We start from the raw sequence: 18,839 nt of genomic DNA on the forward strand, positions 1-18,839 counted from the left end.
TAACTGCAGACTTTCAGCTTTAATTTGAGGGTATTTACATCCAAATCAGGTGAACTGTGTAGGAATTATAACAGCTTGCATATGTGCCTCCCACTTTTTAAGGGACCAAAAGTAATGGGACAGATTAACAGTCATAAATCAAACTTTCACTTTTTAATGCATGGTTGCAAATCCTTTGCAGTCAATTACAGCCTGAAGTCTGGAACGCATAGACATCACCAGATGCTGGGTTTCATCCCTGGTGATGCTCTGCCAGGCCTCTACTGCAACTGTCTTCAGTTCCTGCTTGTTCTTGGGGCATTTTCCCTTCAGTTTAGTCTTCATTAAATGAAATGCATGCTCAATCGGATTCAGGTGATTGACTTGGCCATTGCATAACATTCCACTTCTTTCCATTAAACTCTTTGGTTGCTTTTGCAGTATGCTTCGAGTCATTGTCCATCTGCACTGTGAAGCGCCGTCCAATGAGTTCTGAAGCATTTGGCTGAATATGAGCAGATAATATTGCCCGAAACACTTCAGAATTCATCCTGCTGCTTTTGTCAGCAGTCACATCATCAATAAATACAAGAGAACCAGTTCCATTAGCAGCCATACATGCCCACGCCATGACACTACCACCACCATGCTTCACTGATGAGGTGGTATGCTTTGGATCATGAGCAGTTCCTTTCCTTCTCCATACTTAATATACATAACATTTTGTGGTGAACCCTCTCTGAACTCACCCACTCTGGTGAAGTCTTCTCTTGATTGTTGACTTTGACACACATACACCTACCTCCTGGAGAGTGTTCTTGATCTGGCCAATTGTGAAGGGTGTTTTTTTCACCAGGGAAAGAATTCTTCAGTCATCCACCACAGTTGTTTTCAGTGGTCTTCTGCGTCTTTTGGTGTTGCTGAGCTCACCGGTGCGTTCTTTATTTTTAAGGATGTTCCAAACAGTTGATTTGGCCACACCTAATGTTTTTGCTATCTCTCTGATGGGTTTGTTTTGTTCTTTCAGCCTAATGATGGCTTGCTTTGTGATGTAATTCCAGTAAAATACAAGTTTAGCAGGCTAAGATTGCCACAAGGCATATGTATGTATATGTGTTTGTAGTATCAGTTGGTTAATTACACGTAGCTAAGATACTGTCATCACTGTACTGACCAGGTGCAGGAATGTAAGAACTGGAATTACGCGTCCCTCTCCTTTGTATCAGATGAGCCACGTGGTTAGACCGGATGGATGAGTTTAGACTCTATTCATTAAATAGGTTAAGGGTATGTGTGGGTGTAGTTAATTGTGGGAGGAGCTACAGTGCTATATAAGGAATGTACTCTATGTATTCAGTACTCAGACTTTGCTGTATTTTGGTGACGCTAGTCCCTCTGAGTCCCGATCGGTGATCCAATAAAGAATCTCTTCCTTCCTGAAGAAACCTGTGTCCATCTCTCTGTGCTTGGCTTCCGTCAGTTTCTCCGGTATCATTTGGTGCGTTGGCCGGGAAGCTCATCGTTCAACGGTAGTTGAGAGGCAGAGGCGTGAGACGGTCTATCTTTGCCCACGTTCTCTACGGCTGCACCCCTGAACTTCTGCGTGGACCTCCCTTCGTCTCGGCGCCACTGGTCTGTTGTCCAGGAGATCATCGGCCTCTACGTGAGAAGTGCTGGGGTGTCCCCGTCGATGAGTGTGAACTCAGGTTCAGGAACGAGGAGGTAAGATAACTGCTGTTTTAGACGGCAGGACCCGCTAGGGGTATACCGATTGTGCGGTAGGCCCAAAGGGGTTTTTGAATCTGTATCTGCCCCCTCTGTCGGAGGGAAGGAGCGAAGGCGCACCGCTCGATCGAACGCTCTTTAGTCAGACCGTTTGATTTGGTTAGTCAGGCGGGGTCCTGGTGTAAATAGCCCTAGCCGGACACCGGTGTCTTGTCTAGACTAGCGTTCTAGGGTGTATATTACGTTCGCTAGGTCGGAGGGACCGGGAGACTAAGCGGCGCCTGTGTAAATTCGGTTCGCTAGTTCTCATCCTATCTGGGCTAAGTGGGAAGGCGTGTAAATTTGGAACCCACTAGACTTTTGATAGTACGACTAAGAGGCGCCTGTGTAAATTCGGTTCTCTAGCTCGTTGTATAGTGCGACTAAGAGGCGTCTGTGTAAATTCGGTTCTCTAGCTCGCTATATATGTGGTGATTGGGCAGTGTGGCTAACCAAAACGGGTGTATATAGTTTTAGGTAGTCCATTCAAGGTACTGGCCAATAGTTTAGTTGGGAATTGTAAATGTGTTAACGATTGTTTTAGTAAAGTGTATATCTTGTTAGATAGCGCGAGCTCAGCCGTCTAGCGAGAGTGTTAATAGTGTGTTGCTGTATTATAGTGCACGGTACCATAACCCTGTATATTTACTGACATTATATAATAAGTACTAATCATTGTCGTCCATTGCATGTTTAACACCATAACCACTAATAATTGTATTGTGACCTTAACTTGTGCTTTGACCTATGCTAACCGTACTGTAACCGCTATTTGTAAAAGACGATGTTACTGGGGTGTGTTATAGACGGGTAATTCGTATATAGAGAATTATAGCGTGGGTGACTGTGTAGTTACGCCAAAGGGCATAATATTGATTATATAGTGACTGGTGTAGCAGCTGTGTGTGTACGGGAATTCCCTGAGTGTTTATTGTTATTGTGTACGTTTCACTTGGTAACCATACCACGTGGTGCTGTTGCCAGAGGAAACGGGTGTGACTGTTGAATAGTACGCGTGTATAGTAATCGTTGTCGACGACGTTCCACTGTTAAATATGGGTGCGTCGCAGTCAACGATTCCGGATCCCTTAGGATGTATGGTTAAGAATTTTAAAAAGGGATTCAAAGTTTGTGATTTTGGGGTAAAGATGTCTCCTGTACGTTTGGTCACTTTGTGCACTAGGGAGTGGCCTACTTTGGTTGCGGCATGGCCGCCACGTGGCAGTTTGGATCCAACTCTGGTACAGCGCTTACACGTGGCTGTATCAGGTAGGCCTGAACTTTACGGCCAGTTTCCTTATATTGATTGTTGGAGACAGGCCGTAAATGACTCGCCAAAATGGCTCCGGACATGCCACGAGGAACAGTGTCGCCTCATGGTAGCTAGGACTTGTTCGTCCACTAGGGCTGGTGTTAGGCCCATTTTGGACACGCCCCCTGAGTCCGAGATCCCTTTGCCGCCCCCTTACTTTCCGTTAAGAAGAAGTGACGCAAACGCAGGAAGTCCTGTAACCCTTCCCTCACTACCCCCATCCACTTCCGCTTCCTCCTCCAGTGCAGGATCCACCCCCCCTCGTACTAAATCCCCCCTTCCGGAACCAGATAGACCAACCTCCATTAAAAATGAATATCCTGATTTGGCGCCACTTCAGACTTCCGGTCAAGCTTCATCTAGCTCGGCCCGAAGTGTTCTATTCACTACCTTTTCCCAAAACCAACCTCCCACATCCCCATACCCTATATCTCCCCGACCGGAACCCATGACTGACGCTTCCCTACGTAGCCCCATCCAAACCCGACAGTTGACTGGTGCCCAACAATTAAAGCACTATCAGATGCCTCTTCGCTTAAATCCCGGGTCAGCTTATATCGATGCCGCAGGTCAAATGGCACACGCTGACCCTGTCTTCGTATATGTCCCTTTCACCACTACCGACCTTTTAAACTGGAAGACCCATAATTCCTCGTATACTGAGAAACCACAAGCCATGACTGATCTGTTCACCTCAATAGTACAGACACATAATCCGACATGGGCTGATTGCCAGCAGTTATTAATGACTTTATTTAACAATGAGGAAAGGACAAGAATAAATCAAGCAGCCATTAAAGCATTAGAAGATAGAGCCCGTGCTTTGAACCAAGCTAATCCAGCAGCATGGGCCGCAACACATTATCCCAACACTGATCCCGATTGGAACGTAAATGGTGCTGATATGGTTCAACTCAGAGCCTATAGAGACGCTATAATTGCTGGCATGAAAGCCGGAGGAAAGAAAGCCATTAACATGTCGAAGACAGTTGAGGTGATTCAGAAAAGCGATGAAGCGCCCAGTGTCTTTTATGACCGATTATTGGAGGCGTACCGCTTGTACACCCCCTTTAATCCGGAAGACGCAGACAATTCCCGAATGGTTAACTCCGCCTTTGTCAGCCAAGCTTACGGAGATATTAAGCGCAAGCTACAAAAGCTAGAAGGGTTTGCAGGTATGTCAATCACCCAACTAATGGAGGTAGCTAATAAGGTCTATATGAATAGGGAAACAGAAAGCAAGAAAGAGGAGGAGCGCAAGATGCGTAAAAAGGCTGATATGCTAGCGGTAGCGATCGCAGGCGTAGATAAACGGGGCCCAGATAGAGGCAATAATAGATGGAGTAGGGAGCCTTTGAGTAGGGATCAGTGTGCGTATTGCAAGGAAGAAGGGCATTGGAGGAACGAATGTCCGCAAAGAGAGCAGTACGAGAGAGACCAACCCAGGGCAGGCTACGGAAACTTTAGAGGCAGAGCGAGAGGTAGAGGAGGTCCCGGAGGGAGTAATGGTTATAGAGGGAGTAATGGGAACAGAGGAAGTGTTAGGGAAGACAGGTATATTCCAGCAGCGCAAAGGTCTCGCGATAGAGAAGGTAGGGACTTTGTAGGATTGGCTGACACGGTCATGGAGGACTATTGATACCGACCGGGCTCCATCCCCCTTGGTCGAGCGGAGCCTATGGTCGATGTATCAATAGGGGGGAAAAGGAGTGCGTTCATGATCGACACTGGTGCTGAACATTCAGTGGTGACTAATCTAGTTGCTCCTCCATCTGGAAGGACTATTACTGTGATAGGAGCAACTGGAAGAAGTGCTGAAAGACCGGTTCTTAAAAGTCGACTCTGTACATTGGGAGGCCACGTAGTAAAACACCAATTCCTTTATATGCCTGAATGTCCAGTCCAATTGCTGGGACGTGATATGCTATCCAAATTACAAGCGCAGATTACGTTCCTACCAGATGGAACAACATCCTTAAAGTTTAATGGACCTTCAGGTATTATGACTTTATCCGTACCAAAGGAAGAAGAGTGGCGACTTTATACAGTGTTGACTAGCCAAAACCCTAGGAGTGATGAGACATTGTTTAACATACCAGGAGTTTGGGCAGAGAACAACCCACCAGGACTGGCCCGCAATATTCCACCAATAAAAATTGAACTGAAACATGGGGTTTATCCAGTGAGCCTAAGACAATATCACATTCCGCAGAAGGCTAAGAAGAACATCCAATCCTATCTGGATAAGTTCATACGGTATGGTATCCTAAAATTCTGTACTTCCCCCTGGAACACCCCATTGCTGCCTGTTCAAAAGCCCGGCACAGATGAGTATCGACCTGTGCAGGACTTAAGAGCAGTCAATGATGCGGTTGTTAGCATACATCCAGTTGTACCCAATCCATATAACCTGCTTGCTTTAATTCCGGGCGGGGCTACTTACTTCACAGTCTTAGATCTCAAAGATGCCTTCTTTTGCCTCCGAATTGCCGCAGAAAGTCAATGTATTTTCGCTTTCCAATGGGAGAACGCTGTAACGGGCTCAAAACGCCAAATGACTTGGACAAGACTGCCCCAAGGGTTTAAAAATTCACCTACCCTATTTGGTTCAGCCCTAAGTCAAGATCTATTGGATTTCGAGTCCATCCCAGGAGAGTGTGTATTGTTACAATATGTAGATGACTTGTTGATAGCAGCAGTTACAAAAGAAATCTGTCAGCAAGCAACGCACGATCTACTACACATTCTCTGGAAGGCAGGATACAAGGTGTCTAGAAAGAAGGCTCAGTTGTGTTTGCCAACTGTCAAGTATCTAGGATTCCATATCTCTGAAGGTCAAAGAATTATGGGGCCAGAGAGAAAAGAAGCTGTCTGCCAAATACCAATACCCAAGAATAGAAGACAAGTGCGAGAATTCTTGGGGGCAGCAGGCTTCTGTAGGATATGGATTCCCAGTTATGCGATACTAGCAAAACCTCTGTACGCAGCTATCAAAGGTACAGAGCACGACCCCTTCTTATGGACCCAAGAACAGCAAACGGCATTTGAAGATGTGAAGAAGGCTTTGATGAGTGCCCCAGCATTAGGTCTACCTGATCACACACGACCATTCTACTTATATGTACACGAGCAAAGAAGAATGGCTGTGGGAGTATTGACACAGTACTTGGGATCATGGCAAAGACCTGTTGCCTACATGTCTAAGCAACTGGATGCAGTGGCCAGCGGACTTCCACCTTGTCTAAGAGCCGTAGCTGCAGCCGCCCTGCTAGTAGCTGAAGCCGATAAACTCACTCTGGGTCAAGAACTTTATGTACGAGTCCCACATGCAGTACAGACGTTGTTGGATTACAAAGGAAATCATTGGTTTAGTAATAGCCGTATGACCAAGTATCAAGCAATGTTGTGTGAAAACCCAAGAGTGCATTTAGAGACTGTAAACACCTTAAATCCAGCTACCCTTTTGCCACAACCTACTGAAAGTCAACATGATTGTTTGGAAGTAATGGATGAAGTATTCTCAAGTAGACCAGATCTTCGTGATTTTCCCATCCAGAACCCCGATGTTCAATATTACACCGACGGCAGTAGTTATGTGAAAGAAGGGATCCGCTATGCAGGATATGCAGTGACAACAATAGACAAGGTGATAGAAGCTCGGCCACTGGCGAAAGGAACATCAGCACAAAAGGCAGAATTAATAGCACTAACACGAGCGTTACAATTGGCTGAAGGTTTAAGAGTAAATATCTATACGGACTCTAAGTATGCGTTTTTAACCACTCATGCCCACGGAGCTTTGTATAAAGAAAGAGGACTACTGAATTCAGAAGGCAAAGAAATCAAGTACGCAGCTGAAATCCTACAACTATTGGAAGCAGTGTGGGAGCCGAAAGAAGTCGGTATCATACATTGTCAAGCGCATCTGAGAGGAGATGGTGATGTAACCAAGGGAAATCGGATGGCAGATAGTGCAGCTAAGCGTGCTGCTGAATCAGGAAGACAGGAGTATGTAGGGCATATAGCTGCTCTTATACCAACTCCACTGTCCCAATGGACTCCAGTTTATACAGCTCAAGAAGAGGAGTGGTTAAAGACTGAACCGGGAAAGTATCTGGAGAACAAGTGGTATCAGCTAGAAGATGGAAGAATAGTTATACCAGCATCGCTAGCGGTAGAAATTGTCCAAAATTATCACAACGGGACACATTCTGGGAGAGACAGTACTGAAGAATCTCTTAGAAAACATTTCTACATACCAAGATTGTCCAACTTGACTCAGGCCATTGTACGCAGATGTGTAACGTGTGCTAAGAATAATGCAAGACAAGGACCAGTAAAGCCACCAGGAGTTCAGTTTATGGGGGGACTCCCCATGTCCGATCTACAAATAGACTTTACAGTGATGCCTAAATCGGGTGGACATCGTTACCTGCTGGTAATTGTGTGCACCTATTCAGGCTGGGTAGAAGCATGTCCTACTCGTACAGAGAAAGCAGGAGAAGTTGTGAGATTCCTGCTACGAGAAATAATACCCCGATATGGACTACCCTGTTCTATAGGATCGGACAATGGTCCAGCTTTTGTTCACCAGTGCCTACAACAACTGACTCATATGCTTGGTATAAAGTGGAGGCTTCATACTGCATATAGACCCCAGAGTTCTGGTAAGGTAGAGAGAATGAATAGAACTATAAAGAACCAGTTGGCTAAAATGTGTCAGGAAACCCAACTTAAGTGGAACGTTCTCTTACCCATAGCTTTATTGCGAATCCGCAGTACCCCTACCAGAAGGATGGGTCTCTCTCCTTTTGAAATCATGTATGGGCGACCACCTCCCGTACTTGGTAACTTAAGGGGGGACTTGAGTCAGTTGGGAGAAGGAATTACCCGGCAGCAGGTTGTAGAGTTGGGTAAGACTATGGAGGAGGTACAGAAATGGGTACAAGATAGATTACCTGTGAATATTTATCCCCCTGTTCATAGTTATCATCCAGGAGATCAAGTGTGGATTAAAGAGTGGAATACTGTACCGTTAGGGCCCAAGTGGAGAGGTCCTTATGTTGTTCTTTTGTCTACCCCTACAGCAATAAAAGTAGCAGAAGTGACTCCGTGGATACATCACTCCAGGGTTAAACCAGCAGCAGTCGATTCTTGGCAAGTTACAGCAGATCCAGAGAATCCCTGCAAGATCCGGTTAAAACGCACTACTCAGTCGGAGTAACGAGGAATTATTGTGGATTACAAATTTTATTGTTACAGGTGTGAGTGAGAAGGCCATAATAAAGCCTGTCCGCTTACCATCACATAGTGTATAAGCCAGGAAAGTCTCGAAGGGACACCTGTGAAGATGAGCAGAACTCCATTCCCTGCAGCCCCTCACATCCTGGAAGCTGAGGCGCCATCGCACGGACGAAGACTGAGGATGACGGCGAAAGATGTGCTTTTGATAGTGTTTATTTATATGTGTTTTTATATTCAGGAAGGTAGAGGTACCGACACTCCTAGCTGTGAGGTATGCATTAAGACTACGAGAACAGGTAACCATATTTCCCAAACCCTAATTTGGCATTCACAATACGAATGTAAAGGAGATGTATCGAGATGTAGATACTTAAATATAGATTATAGTGTGTGCCATTTAGGAGTAGGAGAACCTAAGTGCTTCAGTCCGGAGTATCAGCCTCGTACAATTTGGTTGACTCTCAGGAATGGAGATCCTCAGGGGACCCTAATTAATAAAACGGTGTTAGAATCCGTACATTCTTCGGGTGTTCTGCTATTTGATGCGTGTAAAGCGATATCGAGTGGTAGAAAGCCGTGGAATGTATGTGGGGATCTTAGATGGGAGAGGACGTATGGGTCTAACGATAAATATATTTGTCCCAGTAGCAAAAATAAATATGTAAGTCCTAGATGCCCAAATAGAGATTATAACTTTTGCCCATATTGGTCTTGTGTGGGGTGGGCAACTTGGGGACAGACAGTAGACAAAGACATGATAGTGACTAAGTTGCCGACTAGCCCTTATTGTAAGTCTATGGAATGCAACCCAGTCCATATACTCATTAATAACCCCGACAAGTTCTTAGATAAGTATGGAAATTTATTTGGGTTTCAAATATACAGGACGGGTTTAGATCCTGGGACATTATTGTTTATAGGAATAGAGACTGATACGGTATCCTCCCAGACTCATCAAGTATACCATTCCTTTTACGAAGAGATGAGTATAGATAATAAGATCCCCCATAATGCTAAAAACCTGTTCATCGATTTAGCTGAAAGTATTGCCGGTAGTCTTAATGTTACCAACTGCTATGTGTGTGGAGGTACTAACATGGGAGACCAATGGCCTTGGGAAGCAAAGGAGGTAATGTCCGGTTCTGAGGCAGTTGACCAATTAATATCTACACAAGCCGATTATCATATGAGTGTTAGAGGTAAATCTGAGTGGAGATTAAAGACCTCCATCATAGGTTATGTTTGCATAGCAAGGAAAGGAATAATGTATAATACTTCTGTAGGAGAATTAACTTGTCTAGGGCAAAAAGCTTATGATGATGATACAAAGAATACAACTTGGTGGTCGGCTTCAAATGTCTCAGAACCATCTAACCCGTTTGCTAGATATGCCAATTTAAAGGATGTGTGGTTTGATCTATCCATCACATCTACTTGGAGAGCCCCAGCAAATTTGTACTGGATCTGTGGTAAGAAAGCCTATTCGGAGCTGCCACAGGACTGGGAAGGGGCATGTGTGTTGGGTATGCTCAAACCATCCTTCTTCTTGTTACCGATTGAAACAGGTGAGACTTTAGGTGTTAAAGTGTATGATGTGAATCATAGGAAGAAAAGGGGACCCATAGAGATAGGCGCCTGGGAAGATGATGAATGGCCTCCCCAGCGTATTATAGATTACTATGGGCCAGCCACGTGGGCTGAGGATGGTACCTTTGGTTATAGAACCCCTATTTATATGCTCAACCGTATTATAAGATTACAGGCGGTGGTTGAGATTATCACAAATGAGACATCACAAGCGCTCAATCTTCTAGCGAAGCATAACACCAGGATGAGGACAGCAGTATACCAAAATAGATTAGCCTTGGATTACCTTTTGGCAGTAGAGGGAGGTGTATGTGGGAAGTTTAACCTAAGCAATTGCTGTCTTCAAATAGATGACGAAGGGCAAGCAATAGCTGAGCTTACTAGCCATATGGTTAAACTAGCGCATGTGCCTACTCAGGTATGGAAAGGGTACAATCCAAGTAGTTGGTTTGGTAGCTGGTATGAGTGGTTTGGAGGGCTTAAGGCAGTGGTAGGTGGAGTCCTACTAATTTTAATGTTGTGTCTACTCCTGCCGTGTCTTATACCCTTAGTAGTTAGGTCTGTGCAAAGCCTGATAGGAACTATAGCAGAGAGGAAGGCTGCTGCACAGATAATGGCGATATATAAGTATAAGGCTCTAGATCAGGGAGAACCAATGCAAGAAGATGAATGTTGAAGATTCACATCATAAGATAAGTCTGGTCTGGTTCATGGTAACCTGAGGTATATGCAAACCAAGGTTAAGTGATGCCTCAAGTAATTGTGAAATATCAGAGGCATCAAAGGGGGGAATGTGATGTAATTCCAGTAAAATACAAGTTTAGCAGGCTAAGATTGCCACAAGGCATATGTATGTATATGTGTTTGTAGTATCAGTTGGTTAATTACACGTAGCTAAGATACTGTCATCACTGTACTGACCAGGTGCAGGAATGTAAGAACTGGAATTACGCGTCCCTCTCCTTTGTATCAGATGAGCCACGTGGTTAGACCGGATGGATGAGTTTAGACTCTATTCATTAAATAGGTTAAGGGTATGTGTGGGTGTAGTTAATTGTGGGAGGAGCTACAGTGCTATATAAGGAATGTACTCTATGTATTCAGTACTCAGACTTTGCTGTATTTTGGTGACGCTAGTCCCTCTGAGTCCCGATCGGTGATCCAATAAAGAATCTCTTCCTTCCTGAAGAAACCTGTGTCCATCTCTCTGTGCTTGGCTTCCGTCAGTTTCTCCGGTATCAGCTTCACTGTTAGTGACAGCTCTTTGGATCTCATATTGAGAGTTGACAGCAACAGATTCCAAATGCAAATAGCACACTTGAAATGAACTCTGGACCTTTTATCTGCTCCTTGTAAATGGGCTAATGAGCAGCCAATTGTCCCATTACTTTTGGTCCCTTGAAAAGTGGGAGGCACATATACAAACTGTTGTAATTCCTACACCGTTCACCTGATTTGGATGCAAATACCCTCAAATTAAAGCTGAAAGTCTGCAGTTAAAGCACATCTTGTCCATTTCATTTCAAATCCATTGTGTTGGTGTATAGAGCCAAAATTATTAGAATTGTGTCGATGTCCCAATATTTATGGACCTGACTGTATATATTTGTGAATGCCCGTGTTCTCTACTCAGTTGCTCTTATATTTGTTGTCTCCTAGTCACTATATACTACTCAGCCTGCATAATACTGGTTTGATAGTAACCCTAATACTGTGAAAATAAGAGTTGTTCTTTTAAGTAATTATGGATTTGTATTCTTCTTAAGCCTCAGACTGGTCATTCGTAAACCTGTTGAGAAAACAAATTACTCCTGGGAGCTCTGTAATGGAGGCCGACGAAGATGATGAAGAATCGGATGAAAAGGAGGTGCCACGTACACAGATGAAAATTATGATATCTAAAACCTCTAAAGCTACAATGCTGGTTTCAATCATAGATTTGTCGCTTTACAATTGAGTGGGGGGACAACTCTGTGTTAATAATTCTGTCTGGAAGGGCTTGCAAGTTCTGCCTAAACATCCAACTTATTTGCACCTGGTGTGAAAGTAGCTCATTCCCAAAGCAGCTACTGTAATAAGTTTGTCAATTTCACAATATTGGTGTATCAAATTCACGTACTGCTGGGCAGCACTTAGAAGCACTGCCCAACAGTATGGAAAATGTGCATGTGCCATAAAATGAGGCAGAAAAAACCTTTCCAGTCTGAAACAAGAAGCTAATTATGTCTGAAGACAAAGAAAAATAAGTGTCTTGTTTCCTTCCTTAAAAATGGCAAATAATAAAATAATGCAGGCAAGGAAAAAAATATATAAAATTAAGTAATTGATACACTAAATTATAGTTTTTAGTGTCTTTTTTCCCTCTGAAACGTTAGGTATGTATCAAATAAAATGTATAACATTAACGTGCCATTTGAAAATATATAGGATAGAAATATTTAATTTTTCCCCTAAACAATATTTCTGTAGATTAAAATACTACCCTGATCTTCAAATGCAAAAAAACAAATACATAATCTACAGAAAAAAAGTACAAAGCATACATAGAGCAATATTGTTTACACCACACGTTTGTGTATATTGTATTTGTATAAATGGTAGGTGCCTATAACATAAAATAGCTGTATCCAATCTTCTAATTTTCTTCAATAAACTCATGTAAGATAAAAAGTGATAACATCACATTGTGCAGGTCTTTCAAATACCAATAGTTAATAAGGAATTGCACTTACTAAATCTTAATAAATCTTTGCATATCACTACCGTGTCAGTGGAACATTGGGATACAGGCTATGTTTGTCATAAGATTAGTTCCACAAATGAGGGCTCACTTTCATTAATGTGTGTAAAACCCAGGGTAGCCAGGTTTTTGTTTTTTTAGTAATTTATTTCATTGTCATAGGGACTTTCAAAGCCATTTGCTTTAAAGTGTCAATGTCATTTTATAGGTTTGTTTTTTTTAAATTAACTTTTTGTCCCTCTATTACGCTTTATGTTTTTAAATTCACCTTTTTTTGTTATACGTAAAGAAAAGAAGAGATCTTTTTCGTATAGGCAGCATGATCTTTGTCAATCTTTGGAAAATTGCTCAGCTTAAAGGAAGCTCCATTTTATTTATTTATTACTGGTATTTATAAAGCGCCAACATATTCCGCAACGCACACTATACACAGACAAATATTTAGCTACTTGCTGATTTACCCACAGTTCATTATTTATATAAAATCCCACAGAATGGCAAATAGCACTCAAATATTAAATGGACACTATAGTCACCAGAACAACTACAGCTTAATGTAGTTGTTCTGGTGTGTACAGTATGTCCCTGTCGGCACTCTAATGTAAATACTGCTTTTTCAGAGAATAGGCAGCGTTTATATTACTGTCTAGGAACACCTCTAGTTGCAGTCACTCAGACGGACACTAGAGCTGCTTCTTAGGTCACTGCTGCACAATATGCAGCACTGATGTTAAGTGTCTTCACGCTCTGCATGGAGGCGCTAAACATTCCTCATAGAGATGCATTGATTGGAACATTAGCCTCCCAATGCTTTTCTATGAAAACGCTTTGGATTGGCTGAGATCGAATATGATGAAAACCAAAGAGGTGGAGTTTGGGCAGGGCCATCTACAAGGAGACCAGCCAGGTGCTGGAAAAAGGAGAGTAAACTACAAGAAAATAAAATAATTACAAAATAAAGGCAAATGACAAGAGTGGGCATAAGAAAAGAGAAAATAAAATGTGACCGAGCAGAGCCTCTCATTTTTTTGTGATAAATGCAAGCACATTTTTTTATTTTCACTTGTGAAAAAGTAGAGATGAAATGACTTGAAAATGTTTTAATCTCTGACATATTATGAGGTATTATTGGTAACTGCTAAGAATCTTCTGTATGAATAAAACTCTAAGCACATTCTATTCTTTGCGTGTTTCCCATGTGTTCTAGATCTACATGAGCATTCTATGGCATGCAGGATTGCTCGCCCTGTCTTATTACGACACTGGTGACTGCGCGGCACACTTTATGCCAGATACCCCTGATACAGACCAGCTCCTGCTGCTGGGGAGAGGTGAGAGGCAGTTAGCAAATGATCATTATACTTTATCCTGTTTTACTGCTGGTTTTTGATCCTATTTTTTTAATGCTCATTTTATTTCCCCTTCACCCTAAACAGTTTTCATTCCGTTACTAGGATGGCCTGACCGCCCCGTAGACTTTGGAAATTGGACATTTATAAGAACATGCTGTGATTTATTCACTAGACACCAAACTGTAGTGAATTGGAAACCAAATTTCAAAATTAAGGCTAAAATTTGTGGTTTGGAAAAGATCTCCATATAGTTACATAGCTATAGTCACAGCTTGGTTATTTCAGTATGAATTTTGCAATTTACTGCAGTAATGTTTTGGTGAATAAAACTCTTGAGAATGGTATGTGAATTTGCTGTGGTGTGGCATTTTCCAGGCATACCCACAGTGGAAGGAATTGTTTGAATAGCTGGATAGTAAATGCTCGATGTTATTACTTGTTGGTGTTTCATATGGGGTTCCAGCCTGTGAATAAATGCACACTAGATTGCATTACAGCACCCCTCCATGGTCACACTTGCTCATCCATGTATAGTATGTTTTGGGGCTTTATTAAATAAAAAAAGAATTATTAAGGGGAAAAAAATACATTCCACCTTTACTGTTGTTACCTTGCAGGTAGGGGGCTTGCTGATGTCTGGTGGTCCAGTGTGCTGGTATTCTGGACTGCACATCCGCCGCTTTGTGTGATATTTGTAATGGGTATTTAATTTAAAAATACATGTAGACCCATGCTTGCATACGGGTGTGTATTTTTGCAGTGTCACATGCAGACAGTTCCACAATCAGATGCACACAGTTATACACATATGCTGTGAAATACAGCTACATGCACACAGTCCCATGCACAGTCACTCTCAGGCAGTCACATACCCATATACACAGGGCTGCCATCAGAAAGTTTGAGTTCCCCACAACACAGCTCAAGGTCTGGCACCAGGGGGGCCCTCGAGTTCGCCCACAGTGCCCGCCCCGAGTCTGCCCACAAAGATGCAGTGTGTGTAGAGTGGATGCAGAGTGTATGAGTATAAATGTGGGATAAGATAGGGGCTGTATTGCTCTATGGGAAAAAGTGAAGAAGAGACCCAGCCAGCATGATCACCAACTCTCTTAAGTCCGGTCTGCGTGTCGTGTGGTAATCGCAGCTCTGACGGCAAGGGGCTCATGAGAGTTTTTGGAAGCTGAAGAGCACGTGTGCTGGATCCCCTTTTTACTATACAAGGGGACCGCCGGGGCAGTTTTGGAAGTAATGTATAGAGGGCGCTGGTGCAAGAAAAAAAATTTTGGTCCCCCTGTAGCACAAGGATGCGAAAATGTAGATTGCCATCTGTCGTACAAGTCCCCCAATGCTTTGCCAACTGGGGATTTACAATTTGCCCATCCTTGCAGGGTTGTACATAGCCCTGAGCAGTGTATGTGTGTTTGAATGTAAGCATATTTTTGTATGGAGTATGTGTGTGAGTGGATGTTGGCTTTTGAATGCAGGTGTGCATTAATGTGCAGTGTAAACACAAACACACACCAGCTTACATGCAAATACACACCCACAGATACATACACTGGCATGTACACACCGATTGACATACAGCTCACATACACACACTGGCATACAGTTACACACATTGGCATTACCCATAGATACACACACTGGCACATACACAAAACACTGATACATATGCACAGCTTGACACACAGATACTGACACACATAAATGTAATAATTTTTATATTTGCAGCCATCCTTACCTTATGTCCGCAGGAGGGTGGGTTGCTTGGTGTGCTGCTGGACTGAGAATGATTTTTTTGGGTCCTGCAGCAGCAGCTCGCTCCGTCCATCTTTCTTCCCCCATGCTGCATGTGCTGTGCCTCCTTCTCCCGCCCGGCGCAACACTCTCTTGCTCTCTGGGAGGAAGTAGTAGGCTGTCACCTCCTCCCTATGGACTGATACTACAGGGACCCAGTTAAACTGTTAAAGTGCCTGACGCCAGACTAGTCCCCTGTTTATCAGTACCCATCTAGTGCTCCGATTGAATTGGGTGACCCTGCGTGTGGGCCCAGTGCGCTGCTGTTATGTGCACTCTATCTAGAAAATGTGTGGCCCGGGCATCTGGGCCCCTTTAAGACCGCCAGGCTTGTGACAACCGTCATTGTTGTCACCCCCTTATGGTGGCCCTGCAAACACACACAGTTACAGGCAGGTCATCTCTCACACACACACAGTTACACAGAAAAAAAATGGGAATTGGGGGCACACCCAGAACATGCATTTCTAAGCCGTGGTGCTGCCGTAAAGACCAATACAGATACAAAATACAGTTAAAGGAACAGCGCACACACAAACAAAAACACAGCCTTACATTTAACAAGGCCACTTAAAATCACTTATCTTAGCAAATAAATATGGGTATTTGATTCCAACATATGGCCATATTGTGATAAGCCCACCACTACATCACAGTACCCAATTATCGGTGGATCCTACAGTAATTTTAACATGGGAGATTTACATGCTAAATTGCAATACTTACTTGAAGTTTAAACTCCTCAATTTAAGCTTTCTTGTGGTCACCTCCAAAGGGGAACCATAGTGGGTTGGTGGGAAGCTCAACCCAATAGGAATACCGTTTCTGGGAGATTTCACATAAAATAATACAGTCAATAAGTAGGGTGGATGATTAAAATGCTAAATGACATCGGTTCCTGTGGGGATATTTTTTATTTATTAGAGGATCCTATAAGCCACTTATACACTTGCTAGTCATTTTTTATGTATTTTATTATTTTATTAAAAAAATGTTTTATTCTTTATTTATTTCTCCACCCACATGTGGATAAGCAACAATTTTATGAGTCTTCACAATACAAGAAGATATCAGGTTGTATAGAAGAAAAGACACCACACGTGAAAGGAGACATTTTTAGAAAAAATGAGCTTTGCATAGTGTTCAGCCATATACATGTTGTGGGAACATTAATGTGCAAATATAAGCGGTCTGCAGGTTCACAACTTAGTCATAAGATGGAATCTGTTCTGTCATAGGGCCTATCAGTGCCAGATAGATGGCGGGCAGGTAATTACGTGGCTGCAAATGAAGCGTGGCTCCTCAACTATGAGGATATAGAACTGGAATGATTTTGGCTAAATGGGGGTAGTAAGTCTCTATGAAGAGAAACAAACACTGAATGCCTATATCGTGGGTTGTGCATTGAAATATATCACTAAAGCAGTAGTAGCAGGAATGGAAGAACATCAGAACATCAGGAATGGAAGAACAATGTAAAGAACAATTTAAAAACCAAAAACAGAAACTTGCACTAGGCAAGGCTTAGAGGAGACATTACAGGTGCTAGTGTATAGTGGCTCATGTGTTGGCCAGCGTAGCATAGTTCTTGCTTACAGTGTCCGGAATCGCAGGATGGAACGGGGTGATGTTATCAATGTCTCATATCTGAGTCGGACTAGTGTGCTGCTCTATCACCAGGTTCTCTGTAGGAAGTAGGGGAAGCCCCAAGTTCGCAAGGAAAGGCACTGACTCTGCGGGAGCAGTGAGACGAAGCTGCCTTCCATTGTGCTGTACGCTGAGTTGGTGTCCTGGTCCATCTTTAGGGTATGGCTTCTCGCATTTGCTTGGTAAGTGACTGTAGTGACTGTCACTATTGGACAGTAGGGCGAGAAAAGGCCCCATAAAACAAGATGGTATAGGTTTCAAAAGCGCAGTGTGGGGTCTTCTATGCCTCGGTCATAATCGCAGCACTGTCAGCTTCTGATCTGAACCTCCCCATCAGGTCTCGAGGGACAGTAGTGGGCCCTTGGGTAATTTGGCCACTCTAAAATGCGTGTCAGTCACTATTCGCTTCGTTTTAGCTGGTGGTAGCATGGAGGCCCATAGCCTTCGCAATAAGTGTAGGATCTCTTGCGGGGGAACTAATTCCGTGATACCTCGGATCAGCAGATTCCGCCACCGTTGAGAATCCTCCAGGAATGCCCATTTCGATAGAAACCAGTGCTTGTTTTGTCGCATACGTGCCATCTCTTCAGCTAGGCCTTGATATTGGCCCTTGTTTGCGTCTGAGTCTTCTTCCACTACCCGAATATGTCCCTCTATTGCGTGGACCTCTTCACGGACAATGGAGAGATCAGTGTTGAACATGGCCTTCATCTCAACCAGCAGGGCCTTAATATCTGCTTTGCTCGCTGTTATATGATGGTCATCCGCATGTGGGGTCATCAATGCGGGTACCGGAGGTGAGTGCTCAGCTGGGGTCTGCTTGGACATGGCCCTCTGCGTCGTCAGCGGAACCCTCGCAGGTGTCTCCCGCTCCGATCTCTTCAGCTACATTGCGGGACTATCGCGCCTCGAGAAAGGGCAGCCAGACCCAGCTCCGAACAGGTCATCCCTGAACTGGTCCAAGGTATGCCGTTTTTTTTTTTTTTTAATTCTTTATTTTTGCACACGATAGGTAAGGCAAGCATAATACAACCTAATGGCTTACGCAGAAGCCTCAATATAAAATATCAAACTTATAAACAGAAGAATTGGCATCAGCCCATATGACAAATCGTTTTATACATTCTGAACAACTTGCCCCCCATCGAGGATTTTATGTTTTTGTACAGCTATATTATCGAATTACCGTATGCTCGTAGAAAATAGGCATAGCAAAAGTAACATGACCGCGTGGCTTGCGCAGAAGCCACTGTGCAAAAGATCAGAGTTGAGTATATAACATTCGATATCAGCCCAAATTCCCAGCCTCAGCATGTAGGTCGTTCAACTTGCCTCCCCTCTAGCATTCGTAAGGAATAATCAGGCTGCTTATCTTATAAAGGAGCCCTGTCTCTATCCACGTGAGGCTGTACTG

At 43.4% G+C, this 18,839-nt stretch overlaps 1 protein-coding gene across 1 annotated transcript in view; it reads left to right on the forward strand.

Annotated features, from left to right (window-relative positions):
• The window catches only part of MSH5 (mutS homolog 5), an 88,089-nt gene that overhangs the window by 7,837 nt on the left and 61,413 nt on the right, over positions 1 to 18,839 (forward strand). The window contains exons 2-3 of the mRNA XM_063431405.1: positions 11,653 to 11,753; positions 13,834 to 13,957. Coding sequence (XP_063287475.1) covers positions 11,712 to 11,753; positions 13,834 to 13,957 — 166 coding nt within the window. The 5' untranslated portion in view covers positions 11,653 to 11,711. The remainder of the gene's footprint in view (positions 1 to 11,652; positions 11,754 to 13,833; positions 13,958 to 18,839) is intronic.

This window comes from Pelobates fuscus, chromosome 9, assembly GCF_036172605.1.
Source record: "Pelobates fuscus isolate aPelFus1 chromosome 9, aPelFus1.pri, whole genome shotgun sequence".
Classification (NCBI taxonomy): domain Eukaryota; kingdom Metazoa; phylum Chordata; class Amphibia; order Anura; family Pelobatidae; genus Pelobates; species Pelobates fuscus.